Here is a 15,717-nt window from a genome sequence, read left to right as displayed (position 1 = left end):
TATCATAAAAGCCATCTATGGAAAACCTACAGCGAATATCATTCTCAATGGGGAAAAACTGAGAGCTTTCCCCCTAAGGTCAGGAACGTGGCAGGGATGTCCACTCTCACCACTGCTATTCAACATAGTATTAGAAGTCCTAGCCACAGCAATCAGAAAACAAAAAGAAATCAAAGGCATCCAAATCGGCAAAGAGGAAGTCAAACTCTCACTCTTTGCAGACGATATGATACTTTATGTGGAAAACCCAAAAGACTCCACCCTAAAATTGCTAGAACTCATACAGGAATTCAGTAAAGTGGAAGGATATAAAATCAATGGACAGAAATCAGTGGCATTCCTATACACCACCAAGACAGAACAAAGAGAAATTAAGGAGTCGATTCCATTTACAATTGCACCCAAAACCGTAAGATACTTAGGAATAAATCTAACCAAAAAGGCAAAGAATCTGTACTCAGAAAACTATAAAATAAACAAGAAAGAAATGGAGAAAGACACACAGAAATGGAAAAACGTTCCATGCTCACAGATTGTTAGAACAAATATTGTGAAGATGTCAATGCTACCTCGAGCAATCTACACATTCAATGCAATCCCCACCAAAATACCATCCACTTTTTTCAAATGGAACAAATAATCCTAAAAGTTGTATGGAACCAGAAAAGACCCCGAACAGCCACAGGAATGTTGAAAAAGCAAAGCAAAGCTGGCGGCATCATAATTCCGGACTTCCAGCTCTATTACAAAGCTGTCATCATCAAGACAGTATGGTACTGGCACAAAAACAGACACATAGATCAACGGAACAGAACAGAGAGACCAGAAATGGACCCTCAACTCTATGGTCAACTCATCTTCGACAAAGCAGGAAAGAATGTCCGGTGGAAAAAAGACAGTCTCTTCAACAAATGCTGTTGGGAAAATTGGACAGCCACATGCAGAAGAATGAAACTGGACCATTTCCTTACACCACACACAAAAATAGACTCAAGATGGTTGAAAGACCTCAATGCGAGACAGGAGTCCATCAAAATCCTAAAGGAGAACACAGGCAGCAACCTCTTCGACCTCAGCCACAGCAACTTCTTTCCAGAAACATTGCCAAAGGCAAGGGAAGCAAGGGCAAAAATGAATTAGTGGGACTTAATCAAGATACAAAGCTTTTGCACAGCCAAGGAAACAGTCCACAAAACCAAAAGACAACCAACAGAATGGGAGAAGATATTTGCAAATGACATATCAGATAAAGGGCTAGTATCCAAAATCCATAAAGAACTTATCAAACTCAACACCCAAAGAACAAATAATCCAATCAAGAAATGGTCAGAAGACATGAACAGACATTTTTCCAAAGAAGACATCCAAATGGCCAACAGACACATGAAAAAGTGCTCAACATCGCTCGGCATCAGGGAAATCCAAATCAAAACCTCAATGAGATACCACCTCACACCCGTCAGAATGGCTAGAATTAACAAGTCAGGAAACGACAGATGTTGGCGGGAATGTGGAGAAAGGGGAACCCTCCTACACTGTTGGTGGGAATGCAAGCTGGTGCAACTACTCTGGAAAACAGTATGGAGGTTCCTCAAACAGTTGAAAATAGAGCTACCATATGATCCAGCAATTGCACTACTGGGTATTTACCCCAAAGATACAAATGTAGGGATCCAAAGGGGTCCGTGCACCCCGATGTTTATAGCAGCAATGTCCACAATAGCCAAACTGTGGAAAGAGCCAAGATGTCCATCGACAGATGAATGGATAAAGAAGAAGTGGTATATATACACAATGGAATATTATGCAGCCATCAAAAGGAATGAGATATTTGCAACGACGTGGATGGAACTGGAGGGTGTTATGCTGAGCGAAATAAGTCAATCAGAGAAAGACATGTATCATATGACCTCACTGATATTAGGAATTCTTAATTTCTGGAAACAAACTGAGGGTTGCTGGAGTGGTGGGGGGTGGGAGGGATGGGGTGGCTGGGTGATAGACATTGGGGAGGGTATGTGCTATGGTGAGTGCTGTGAATTGTGCAAGACTGTTGAATCACAGATCTGTACTTCTGAAACAAATAATGCAATATATGTCAAGAAAAAAAAAAGAAGAAGAACTTAGCAGGAGGGGAAGAATGAAGAGGGGGAAATCGGAGGGGGAGACGAACCACGAGAAACGACGGACTCTGAGAAACAATCTGAGGGTTCTAGTGGGGGGATGGGTTAGCCCGGTGTTGGGTATTAAGGAGGGCATGTACTGCATGGAGCACTGGGTGTTATACGCAAACAACGAATCACGGAACACTACATCAAAAAATAATGATGTAACGTATGGTGATTAACATAACATGATAAAAAAAAAAAAAAAGTGGAGAGCATCTAAACGAAGAACAAAGAACAGCATTGCTGAGAGACGAAATAAGCCAAAAGCACAGAAGTCGCTACTGGACACAGCAATGTGGTGGAAGACACCGCTGAATGTACCGAGAGCAAGCTCATCGGACCACTGGCATGGACGAGCAGGACACAGAGTGAGAGCCGAGGGACTGGGTTACTGCCGTCTCTCATGAGGGACACACTGCCCACACGTCCTGCTGCAGAAGCAGCTAGAGAGGGGGACGTCTGTAGGACAGGGGTATGGAAAAGAGCATGATGGCAGGAATAAAACACAAAGGGCAGACGGGTTGGCCTTTCATAGGGCAAGGCCGTCACCCATGGGACAGAAGGGAGAGCAGAACAAACAGAGTGCCCGTGCAGCCACTTGGAAGGTTTGATGACGAGAAGTGCAGAACTCCTGTCTCACTGCTTCTGTTTTCTCAAAAAGGCTGTTAAAAGGCCACTTCCATCAGCCAACTTCCAAGTGGCAAATACAGGGACAGTTTTCATATTTTTTAAATAAATATGGCCTACCGTGCACAATTACTTACCATGTGTGTCTACGTTTGGCAACACATTAAATGTCTCAGTCACAAGATTAAGTATGCTCCTGAGTATTTTTTAACACAGACACTAACATCTTTTTTCAAACACCTCATTTTCCAGAATCAGAAGTTAGGTATCTGTAACTCTTAAAGAAGTTACTCTCAAAATAGGAGAACCAGCTAAAGCACTTCACAGGTCAGCTGATTAGAATGCGTATCCTTTGACCGGTACCAGCAGCTCTCCCCTCATATTTGGTAGCAGTCCCTCCCCCACCCAGGACTTCTTGGGGGGTAACCGCTGTTTCATGTATTTCTGGCAGGATCAGCTGCAGAGGGGATCGTGTTACCCAAGCGAAGCGCAGCAGAGTCCTTCCTGGGGTTCTGAAGGTCAGGCTGGCTGCGAGGGAAAGTTCTCTTTCATCACAAGCTTTGATGCTATCCCCAGGAGGTCGGCAGCCTCATGCACAGAATACACATGGACCCCGAGACTAAGGGCAACACACAGGTGGGACACAAATATGAAGAGAGAAGACGAAAGAGGGAAGGGAAACGGAGAGAGAGCAAGAAAGAGTCCCCGAGACCTGCAGGCGCTGAGGCCAGCCCTGCCTCTTCCTTTGCGGAATATACTGGCTCTAGCTTTTCCCCCGTTTCACTGCAGTGACTCTGAGCTGGCATCTGTCACTTGCAACCAGGAGTTAGGTGTATCAACATCCTGCCAGACCCGAGTATAAATAATGCAGGAGACAGACAGGGAGACATTTCCCCCTCATGCTTAAGGAAAGGGAAGCCCAGAGCAGGAGCAGATGCATCGACACAGACACATCAGCAGCCAACCGAGTGACTGGTCTAACCGGGGCCTCAAAATGCCTGCACATGTGTGCACACGCGTGTCCTGCCAGAGGGTAAAGCAGAAGGCAGCCGATAGGTGTGGGCTGAATAGTGTCCCCCAAAAGAGAGAACTTGAAGCCATAATGGCAATACCTCAGAGTGTGACCCGATGTGGAAACAGGGTCCTGCCAGATGGAATTACTTAGCTTCCGGTGAGGTCATACTGGGGTTGGCCCCTCATAAAAAGTCAGACAGGGAAGAAAGAGCTACACAGGGAAAATGCCATTCGGATCAAGCAGGTAAGCCAAGAAAGACCGGACAGCCAGCAAACCACCAGAATCCAGGCAGGGGTTCTGCGACAGGGTTCGGAGGGAGCGTGGCCTTGTGGAAACATTGAGCTTGGACTTCCAGCCTCCAAAACCGAGAAACGACACATTCCTGTTGCGTGAAGCCAGTTGGTTTGTGATACTTACGGAAGACCCGGGAAACTAATATTTGGTGAGGGTGGTGAAGGATGTGTGTTTGAAATAACTTTACCGAAGGTTTAAGGATACGCCTTATTAATAGGAACACGAACCATGGAGCTTGGTTTGAATTCTGTCGTTTATTAGCTGTGGGATTCTGCTTCCTCACTTTTAAAGAGGTATTTGGATATTGGGGAGGGTATGTGCTACGGTGAGCGCTGTGAATTGTGCAAGACTGCTGAATCACAGATCTGTACTTCTGAAACAAATAATGCAACATATTTTGAGAAAAAAGAAAAAGAAGAAGATAACAGGAGAAGAAGAAAAGGGGAGTATGTCAGAGGGGGAGACGAACCATGAGAGATGATGGACTCTGAAAAACAAACTGAGGGTTCTAGAGGGGAGGGGGGTAGGGGGATGGGTTAGCCTGGTGATGGGTATTGAGGAGGGCACGTTCTGCATGGAGCACTGGGTGTTATGAACAAACAATGAATCATGGAACACTGCACCAAAAACTAATGATGTAATATATGGTGATTAACATAACAATAAAAAAATTTAAAAAAAAATAAAAATAAAAAATAAAAAAAATAAAAAATAAATAAAATAAAATAAAAAAAGAGGTATTTATAGAAAGAGCCCCTCACAGTGCTACCCTGAGAATTAAGAGCAGATATGAGTGCAGCGCGTAGTGAGAGCAACTTAAGGGTCAGCTGCCATCCGATCACCACGAACACGCGAGTTTACACAAGAGAGTGTGTCCACTAGAGTAAAACCAAAGCTAAGACAACTCCCCGAGATACGACCTGCTGTATCGACCCCAACAGCTTTACAAGCACACACCAGAATGATTCCTCAGTAAAGGCTGCCAGGGAGGAGCATGGAAAACCCAGGGTATTTTTTTTCAATTTCCTAAAATTCTGTGCTAAGCTTGTTTATATGAAAAATTCTAATTTAATGAAAACATACATAATAAAAAAATTTTAAAATTTCCACATAAAATTTCACGATGACTGAAATGTTAAAAGAAATGGAGAATTTCTAGAAAAAAAAAGTCAGCATACTTTTTTACTTAATGCCAGATTCTTCATTTCCAGACTTCCTGTGGTTTAGAATAAAGATTCGCTCTTCTTGGATCACTCCATACTTCAACTAAAATACCTCACGTCGTCCTTCCTTAACATAGTTTTCCCAAATTCTCTTGGAGCAAATCAAGACATGGTAGAGTCTATTTACAAACGAGTAACTTTTAACCCTTTCTGATAAGACTGAGAGGTTTTAAAAACGGACTGCACAGATTGTAACCTAAAAGACAAACAAGTCCTTCATTTTTCGTTGTAGAGCAAAAGCAATTCATTTTGAAGGCTTCCCCCCCAAAAGGATGGTTATTTCTGTTTCACTTTAATTACCTAAGTCCTAACGAAGAACAAACGCCCGAGTGTCTACAGGGCTTTCAGCGTAAAGCGCCTCAAGTTCCGCGCCCTGAGCACGTCCACGGCGTGCACTACGCAGCAGCCTTCCCCCGCCAAGTGCAGCCCGTCGCACACACGCTCCTTCCTCCCGGGGAGGCCCCGACACGGAGGAGCAGACGCGCCCGCGCGGCGGGGCGGCGCCGGCCGAAACGCACGGAGCCGAGTACTCACCCAGGGCTCTGCAGGCAAACAGGGCCATGGCGCTCTGCAGTCTGTCCGGCCGGAGCGCCTGCACCACGAGGAGCTGCGGACGAAGCGCAGGGCAGTTTCAACAGCCAAGCCCCAGCCGCCTCTAAGGCAGCGCCACCGAACCACGTCCGCCGCGCGCGCCCCCCCGCGGACGCTCAGCACCGGGCACACGAACCGCTGTCCCGTCGTGAGAAGCGCCCCACAGTCCGGGCGCTCCCCGCGGACAGGAGCCCGCGCGGACAGACCCCCGCGGGCGGGGGGGGGGGGGCGGCCGACCAGGGGCTCTGCGGGGGGTCCCGGGCCCACGCGGACGGACGGCACGGACGTCACACGTTTCTCGGCAGGTGGGTGACTCACCTGCTGAAACAAGGACACCTTCTTTGCCAGGATATGCGGAAACTCTTGCTCACACGCCGAACTGTGATAGTAGGTCCGCCACAGAGCCACGTCGTCCAAGCACAGCGTCTGGTAGAGGCCGGGCAGAGCCACCTAGAACACAGGCAGGCCGGCGCGGTGCGCGACAAGCGGACGCAGCGGGTGCGCGTGCGGGGTGCGTGCGTGTGCGTGGGGTGAGTGCGGCTGTGTAGGGTACGTGAGCGGGGTGCGTGCGTGTGCGGGGTGCGTGCGGCTGTGTAGGGTGCGTGCGCGTGTGCGGGATACGTGAGCGGAGTGCGTGCGTGTGCGGGGTGCGTGTGCGTGTAGGGTACGTGTGCGGGGTGCGTGCGGCTGTGTAGGGTGCGTGCGCGTGTGCGGGATACGTGAGCGGAGTGCGTGCGTGTGCGGGGTGCGTGTGCGTGTAGGGTACGTGTGCGGGGTGCGTGCGGCTGTGTAGGGTGCGTGCGCGTGTGCGGGATACGTGAGTGGAGTGCGTGCGTGTGCGGGGTGCGTGTGCGTGTAGGGTGCGTGCGCGGGGTGCGTGTGCGTGTAGGGCGCGTGCGCGGGGTGCGTGTGCGTGTAGGGTGCGTGTGCGGGGTGCGTGTGGGGTGCGTGTGCGGGGTGCGTGCGCGGGGTGCGTGTGGGGTGCGTGCGCGTGTGGGGTGCGTGCGCGTGTGCACACGCGGCTGCGAGTACACGGGAGCCAGTTACGGACGGACGTGCACCGCCGTCTTGCCCTCCCACGGGCTCCTCTAATCGTGTGTAGACCAGAGTGGGGCCGACCTACCCAAAAACCCAGAAGGAGATAAAATCAAACTCTTCCGAAGTCGTGAAATCGGCGTCTGGTCCCTGTGGGGAACAGCACGGCCACACTGCGCGCCACAGCGGGTTCGAAGTCCCGCCCGATCGCCCAGCGCCATCACAGCCTTCGGGAGGCCGGTCCACCGCGCGCTCCCCCGCGGCGCCTCCGCACACGCGCCGCTTCCTCTCCCGCAGACGGTCTGAGTCTACCTGCGGGCCCACCTGCGGCCCCACCTGCGGGCCCCACCTGCGGCCCCACCTGCGGGCCCCACCTGCGGCCCCCACCTGCGGCCCCACCTGCGGGCCCCACCTGCGGGCCCCACCTGCGGGCCCTCCGGAGGTTCTCCGCAGGGTCCACCGGGCCTGCACCAGTCGCCCAAGCGGCACCGTCCCCGGGGCTCTGCTCGGCAGCCCTCTCCTCCCACCGCAGACGACCCGTTCTGCCAACCCGCATTCTTCATCTTTCTCAGCCTTACCGAGGTATCACCGACAAAATCGTACATATTTAACAAGTGCTTCGATAAGCATTTGTACGGAGAAACAGTAACCCCAATGAAATAATGCACCTCTGTTAACTCACAAGTTCCCCTTTTTTTTGGAGTGAGAACACGCAGAATCTCCTCTCTCAGTACCTCGAAAGTATCCTCCGCAGTACCGTTAACACTGGGCCACCGGCTTACACTAGGTTCTCCAGAACTCACCTTATATGCAAACATCTGTACCCGGTATTTCCAGCTTCGCCCCATTTCACCCACCCGCAGCTCATGGCAACCTCCATCCCCCTTGCAGCTCTTCTGAGTTCTAATTTTTGTGGATGAATATATCCCACTACAGATGGAAAGACCACACGCTCCTCACCCGTTCATCCACGGATGGGTGCTCTCAGTTACAATAATACACGTGGGAGTGTAGGTATCTCTTACTGATTTCCTTTCCTTCGGATTTATGCCCAGAAGTAGGAAGTAGGGCTGCTGAAGCATACGGTAGGTCTATTTTTAAGTTGTCGAGGACTCTCCATAGTGTTTTTCACAATGGCTGCACCAATTTGTATTTTCACCAATGCTGCACATCTTCCCTTTCCTCGTGAGCTCGCCAGCACTTGTTATCTCGTCTTTCCGATTACAGCCCTCCTAAGACTTGTGCACTGACACCTCACTGTGAGTTAATTTGCATTTCCCTAATGATTAATGATGTTGAGCACCTTTTTTGTATATCTGTCGGCCATTTGTATGACTTCCCCAGAAAAATGTCTGTTCAGGTCCTTTGCCCATTGAAAAAATTTTTTTAGTATAGTATACTTTTTTTGAGATGCGACATCAGTCTCAGGTGCACAACACACTGATTCAAACCTCTATGCTGTGCTCGCGCAAGTGTCGCGCCACCTGCCCCCTATCACTGTGATAGTGACAACTATCACAACACCCTGACCGCACCCCTCGCTGTGCCTTCTGCTCCCATGACTTACTCGTCCCACAGCCTCACCCATTTTGCCCATCCCCCCCTTCCTTCCAGCAGCCTCTCCCCCAAACTTTTACCAACACCGGGCTACAAGATCAGAAATGTAAATCTGTAGAGATGGAGAACTTCTATTAAAAATAATGGTGAATTCGGAAGACCTGTATCTGGAGTACTAGAATGTCACATAATACAAACCCAAATCAAATGCTTAAAGATGCTTCATCCAAGTTGCTATATTCATTTCTAAATAACCCATTATATTGCCCAAATTTCATTATGTAACTTAACTAAAAGTGAACTTATACAGCAGAAAATAAGTACATTTCACTTTATTTTTAATAAGTGATCTAAGCCTATTAGGATAACACTTGATGGTAGTCTATTACATTTAGTGGCAATTAGTGTATAAGGGCCTGCTGCTACCAACTGATGCTACACCTTGTATAACCAAGATGCTTTTGGCTAGAAATCTGAGGCAGTGAGGCAGGGTGCTGGTTTCACGTTAGACTCTGGTCAAATCCCCAGGGCTGTACTCAGCGTGGCGCCAACCGTATCACACTCGGGTACCTGCTAGATTCTCTACAGGGAGGTGTGCTCAGCGCAGTCTCTTCCTATCAGAAAACATCGACTTGTCACTCCACGGGCACTGTGCTGACTAGTCGTAGCCACTAAGTATATGACTAATGAGAAAAACGATTGACTGATAACAGAGCAGAATCTACTGATTTGATTCAACAGATATTTGTGAACAACCGGCAGTCCAGAGTGGTGAACAGCTCAGACTCAACCACAAAGAGCCCCACTTCAAATCCTGACTCTACTTTCCAAGTGACCACGTCGCTCTGTGCCTGGTTTTCTCACCTGTCTAGTGAGGACAGTCACAGCAGGTACCTCATCGGGTTGTAATAGTCAGTGAGGTGATCTACTTTCAAATTGTGCATAATGCTGTGCACCCAGTAAGTCACCAGTAAGTCACCAGGAACCGCGAGCTGCCCCTGCAGTCTTTACTACGTGCCACTGCCATGCAACAGCAGCTGCACCGAGCAGGGGAGGGAAGACAGAGAACAAACAGATGGACACATTCTGACAAAAGTCTGTCTGTCTTGGCTTTGGCTCCCCACAGAAGCACCCAGGAGGCCTGAGTCCAGAACGCAGACAGAACTGTTGGCAGCTGAACTTTGGAACCGCGTTTCTACCCCGCGGCCCGCGCCCCGCAGCCTGCCCTCGGCACCCACCTCACACTTGGGAATGGGTGGGGGAGGAGGAGATGAGGAGTTGGGGCAGACAGAGAGAAGGAAAACACTGTAGTTGGAAAATCGAGATACTGAGGGCTTGGACTTTGGTGTCAGAAGGCCTGAACTGAAATCACAGCTCCCAAAACTCCCACCTGGTTTGATCCTGGCTCAATTATTTAGCCTCTCTCCACCTCGTGTTCCTCTTTTCTAAAACAGGCATAATTATGGTCTCATCAGGTTATTGTGATGATAAAGTAAGATAATATATGTAAAGTATTTAGGATGATTGCTTGGCACATAACAGATCTTCAAAAATATGTGTTAAATTAAGAAGAAACCTGAGGCTCATTCATTTAACTCACTACTACTGACTTTCATTTCTCATGTGTAAAAAGAGAATTTAATAACACCTGTCTCTTAGGGTAGAATCGCTAAATTGTATGCCTGAAACTAGTACTGCCCTATATGTTAACTAACTGTAATTTAAATAAAAACAAAAAAAAAAATAAATGAGATAATCCACTTAAAAATGTTTTATAAACATAATAAAACATTAATGTGTATTATAAACCTTCTTTGAAGAGGAAAGCTGTCTTCTCTAAATATTTTACATTTCTTTACTTAAATAGAAATGAGTATGTGGGGAAAAAAAGCATCATTGCAATCTTTAGGTTACAAACGTAAGATTTTTCCCCAAGTGTGACTGGAGATCAGCTGTTCAAACAATTATTAATTTTCCCATTAGGAGTTTATGAGCCAGGTCTTATAACCGTGTCAAAAGTGTTTCACTAGGTGACAAACTCCTAGAAAGAAGGAACAAAGACTTTCCTACATCTGTGCTCTCCACTGTCAATAAGCATATTATAAATACTTAATAAATACCTTAACTCAATAGAATATATGAACAAGGCAAAACTTACATCACCTATTTTGTCATTAGCTTGTCCACTCATAATCTTAATTTGTGCAACCAAAAAAAGTACCTAACAGAAAACTAACTGTGCATCTGGAGCACAGTAGGCACTGAATAACCAAAGGAATGTATGAGTCAGGTTTTACACTGGATGTCAGGGACATCACGTTTGACAAGGCACGGATCCTAATCTCAGTGCACTTACAACCTAGGAGAAGAGGCAGACACACTGCATCGTTCTGACTCAGTATGACAGCTGCTGTGATGTAGGGATGTTCAAGATATATGTCAACAGAAGAGACAGAATGAAGAAGGTAAGTCTTCAAATGTGAAATCGATGTTTGACAGGTAAACACAGCCACAGGGCATTCCAGGTAGAGGGAGTAGCAACACGAACTCTAAGTGCAAGAAACAGTGAGGGGTGGACTGGAGATAAAATGGAAGAGGTAGGCAAGGAGCAGGTCATGGGCCGTCTTATCTTTCATGCAAATGACAATGGACTTTATCCTGTGAGTGACAGAAGCCATCAGAAGGTTTTAATAGAGTGCAAACTGAATTATAAGTCAACTTTTAAAACAGAAGACACAGTGAAACAGAGAGGCCTGAGGTCAGAAGCAGAGGCTCTGCAGCAAAGCCCAGGTGAATGATGAGAGTCAAAACTCGGGGAGTGATCGCCAAGGATGGAGAGGAGCTGCGGGTGAGGGATATTTCAAAGATGAAGAAAAGCAAGAGAAACAGTTTGAATTTGAAACTCCTAAGCATCATACTGCATCTCATTACCAATCCTGAATTATTCTATAAATAAGGCCTCCACTTTCCATATTAGATCTTTTGTTTACTTACCCTTCTATTCCCTGTGGGTGTGCAGCACAGAATCTTGTGCAATGGAGACCAAATATGTATATGTTGAGTGGAAAGATTTAACTAAGGATTAAGGGACTAATCAGAACAGAATAATTCTCTGATATTCTTTTAACCAGGGATTTGATGGCATATACACAGCAATATCAACACTGAGTATTAATAGGGAGCACGTAAAAAAAATAAAGCGGTAACTCAAATAGAGAAGAAGTTTAAGTACTCCCCACAGTAGAAAAGTCATGAATACCTTCAGTGTCGCCACCGCCCAGCTTCGTTCCTGGTCAATCCAAGATGGGAGCTGATCCCGGATCCTCTGCTGAGAGTCCTTTATAAGAGCAATTATTCTCTTTGGTATATTTGGTAAAATTCAAACTTAGAAAAATCAACAAGTGACTACTAGCTAATTTTACAAACACTGATTTGAAAACTCATTCTATGTATTATTAATTTATTTTACTATTGTAAAATTCTATATAACAAGGTATAGACAACCATTTGCACAAATGTTGCATTCCTTTTCATTGTGCATAATCTTTTATGAAACTTTAGAAAAATGTAATAAAATATAAAAAACTGCCATAAATTTTACATCATTTTTAATAATATCTTGCATATCAGACATAATCTAGATTTTGCATTACAGTTTGGGTATGCTGCTTTGAAGAAAAATATTATTCGTTACATGTGCAAATAGAAAATTAGTAGAGAAAAAGCTAAATTTGAAGTTATCAAAAATTTTTTAAAAAATTTTAAACTTCAGTTATAGGAGAATTTTCCTAGTCATAACATAAAATTTTATTTTTCCAGGATTATAAAGCATATTACTTTCTTAGTATCTAATTAGTATTATTCTCATGAGAATATATGTCTCTACAGACAAAAAATATTTAGGTCCATTTTATAATACAGTAGTAGAGGCAAGGACCTGTTCCTCTAGTTAAAGTATAACTTCAACGGTACTTTAAAGTTCCTCTGAAGCAAATAATATCTCATGAAGTCAAAGCCAGAACTATTTTCCCTAAGGGTGAAAGAATTTTATTATTTTTACTTACAGCTCTCCGCAACATGTCTCCAACAACCACACCTGTAAACGTATCCCATTCCTATTGAATAAAAATATGAGTAAAACAAAAAATATAAAAATACTAACAAGTTAACAGAATTTTCTCAGTTTCCCTATAAGAGAGCTTACAGTGCGGCTTTCTAAGGACATGGAAAAAAAATAAAACTCATGTCACATCTTCCCACTTCTGGTACAACATTAACATCAAGAATGAGTTTGTGTACCACATAACACATTCCTATGCAAACTACAAGAAATCATTTTATTAAAGCAAAAAATGTAACTACAATTTCTCTCCCTATATATATAATGTTTCAACATCGAAAAATTTACATGTCATGTTGAGTCAGCATTTGTCTTAATTTGCCCCATTACATGCCATTTTTCACTAATAAATAAGCAATAAAGTACACCAAAAATTTAAAAATTGTGTATGCTGGGAAAAAATAGAGAAAAGTACTTCCATTAACTTATCTTTTCCAACAGATTAGAAGACTGCCATTATTTTTTTAAATTAATCCATAGAATCATGACTGACCCAGGGTTACAGAATCTGGTGCTCCAAGAAAATCTGTCTTTACCCCGACCTCCCCCCAGATAATAATGGGCACTATCATATTCTTTGTTACATATTGTTCAGCAAATAAAGAAAAAACATACAAAATTTGAGAGCAATATAGAAAAAAAACAAAATTACTGCCTGCTTCCACCCAGCATGACCACTTACTGAAATTATACAGTCACAAGAGAATAGAAATGATTACTATTACTAGGTGGGAGTCAGAGAAAAATGTTCTCCTTTCCCAATAATTACATATACTCCAACAGGGAACACTAGGGAATATTAAATCTTACACAGTGTGGAACGTACTGATCATGGTGAAAAACATGGTACAGGAGGAGGGAAAGGCATCAAAGCTAATGGTGGAAATAAAAGGAGTCAAATTAACAAATTTAGGAGAAACAATACAAGTCAGCCAGAGCATGTGGAATTAGAAACCAAGAGAGAAAATAGGCATGTGGAAAGGTCTGCGTGAAGTATACAAATAAGGAGAATCCAGGACATGAAATCTGACCAGGTAGAGGTGAAGGTCAAAGCTCACTGTCCATATACTAGTCCCTCCCACCCTGCTACTCTACTCACTTGATGATAATGGCATCAAAACCAGAAAATCACTTACAAATAATTTGTTTCTAAATGTTAGAATCACACCAGAGATGGATTAGTAAGCTCTAACTTGAAGGAGGTTCTTTCCAAGTTGGAGAGAGGATGATCGGGCAGACCAGAAATAATGTTATAGACAAAGAAGATAAATTATACATAAAAAAGACTAACATAAGGCTTCGGGCCCCAGGAAGCTTCTGAGAACTGCCCACCCTCTTGCTTCACGTGCTGACTCGGAGCAAGTCAGCGAAGGGAATAAATAAGGCAGGTACACAACCGTATTGTTTCACTTTGTGCGTGTATTAGCTCCACCGCACGGACAGGCAAGACAAGCAGGGGACCGGGGTCTAGAAAGGTCTAGAAGCACGGTGGTAAGCCACTCTGCCTCACCATACCTCCGAATAAACACTTGGCTCACCCAGAGGGGAGAAGCAGAAATCAGCATCTTACACTAAATTCTAACTTAGTAAAAAATAGGTTGATAGATAATTTCCAGACTGAAGTTATTTCTAATCCAACCATAAATCTGCCCATTACCAAACTTCTATGTAACTCTAACATTTTCCCACTTTATTCCCACTTACATTTTCTTGAAAAAGTTCAGGATGCATGCCTCGAACAAAATGCAAAGCGAACATCAACTGATCAGCCTAAAAAGAATAACAAATGTTATCTTGCTGTTTCTAAATTTGTGTTTTTGGAAAAGCATAGTCCTGACATTTCAGTTCACAAAATCTGTGTTCTATCTTTAAATTGTCTACTTTTAGCAATATAAGAAATGACTATTCAGGTAGCACCTATACAGAACACTTCTGAGTGGCAGGTGGGAAGGACAGAGAAAGTACAAAGTTTTAGAGAAAATGCTAAAGATCAGTCATTAATGGTTGGTTATGACCATTAACGGTTTAATGGTTGTATATGATGATCACATATAACCCATTAAAAAAGTTTATTTAACTAGCTGAAATCCAATTTTGAGGTCTGAATCAGTCATTACCAAGAAGATCAACCTCCTGCATTAGTTTTCTTCAATTTGTCAGTGTGTATGCTTACATGATCCAGAACACTCTATACACCCCTACATCAAGACATTTCATTTCTAGAAAGTTATGCAAAGGGATGATGAATGTATTCATAGATAAGAAATGAGGATATTTAATGCAAGATTTTTTATTATGGAGGAAAAACTGAAACAACCTAAATGTTCAAAAGATTATCATAAATAATATTCAAATGAAAATATATAGCATAGCCCATACAATGGAAGGAGAGGCAATATGTTTATATAAACATACAAGGATATATATCTGCCGAAAAATATTAGAAAATTGGTTATCAATTTTTATCCGTGATTTATTTTTACAACTATAGGTTATTTTTGGTTTCTTCCTTTTTTCTTAAGTGTATTTTGTAAATTTTCTAAAAAAAGCTTATCTCATTTCTGTTACAAAATACAGTAAATGCTTATTTTTTTAATTGTTATGTTAATCACCATACATTACATCATTAGTTCCTGATGTAGTGTTCCATGATTCATTCTTTGTGCATAACACCCAGTGCTCCATGCAGAACGTGCCCTCCTCAATACCCATCACCAGGCTAACCCATCCCCCCACCCCCTCCCCTCTAGAACCCTGTTTGTTTTTCAGACTCCATCGTCTCTCATGGTTCGTCTCCCCCTCTGACTTACTCCCCTTCATTCTTCCCCTCCTGCTATCTTCTTTTTCTTTTTTTTTTAATATATCTTGCATTATTTGTTTCAGAAGTACAGATCTGTGATTCAACAGTCTTGCACAATTCACAGCACTCACCATAGCACATACCCTCCCCAATGTCTATCACCCAGCCACCCCATCCCTCCCACCCCCCACCACTCCAGCAACCCTCAGTTTGTTTCCTGAGATTAAGAATTCCTCATATCAGTGAGGTCATATGATACACGTCTTTCTCTGATTGACTTATTTCAC

At 44.3% G+C, this 15,717-nt stretch overlaps 1 protein-coding gene across 1 annotated transcript in view; it reads right to left on the bottom strand.

The window, feature by feature from the left end:
- Positions 1 to 15,717, bottom strand: part of DYNC2H1 (dynein cytoplasmic 2 heavy chain 1) — a 317,720-nt gene that overhangs the window by 151,112 nt on the left and 150,891 nt on the right. The window contains 5 exon segments of the mRNA XM_035722795.1: positions 5,862 to 5,934; positions 6,237 to 6,368; positions 11,770 to 11,847; positions 12,575 to 12,625; positions 14,335 to 14,400. Of these exon segments, the coding sequence (XP_035578688.1) occupies positions 5,862 to 5,934; positions 6,237 to 6,368; positions 11,770 to 11,847; positions 12,575 to 12,625; positions 14,335 to 14,400 (400 nt within the window).

The sequence above is a fragment of the Zalophus californianus genome, chromosome 11, assembly GCF_009762305.2.
Source record: "Zalophus californianus isolate mZalCal1 chromosome 11, mZalCal1.pri.v2, whole genome shotgun sequence".
In the NCBI taxonomy this organism is placed as follows: domain Eukaryota; kingdom Metazoa; phylum Chordata; class Mammalia; order Carnivora; family Otariidae; genus Zalophus; species Zalophus californianus.
Note: the sequence above shows the minus strand (reverse complement) of the source record. Positions and strands in the feature narration are given on the sequence as shown.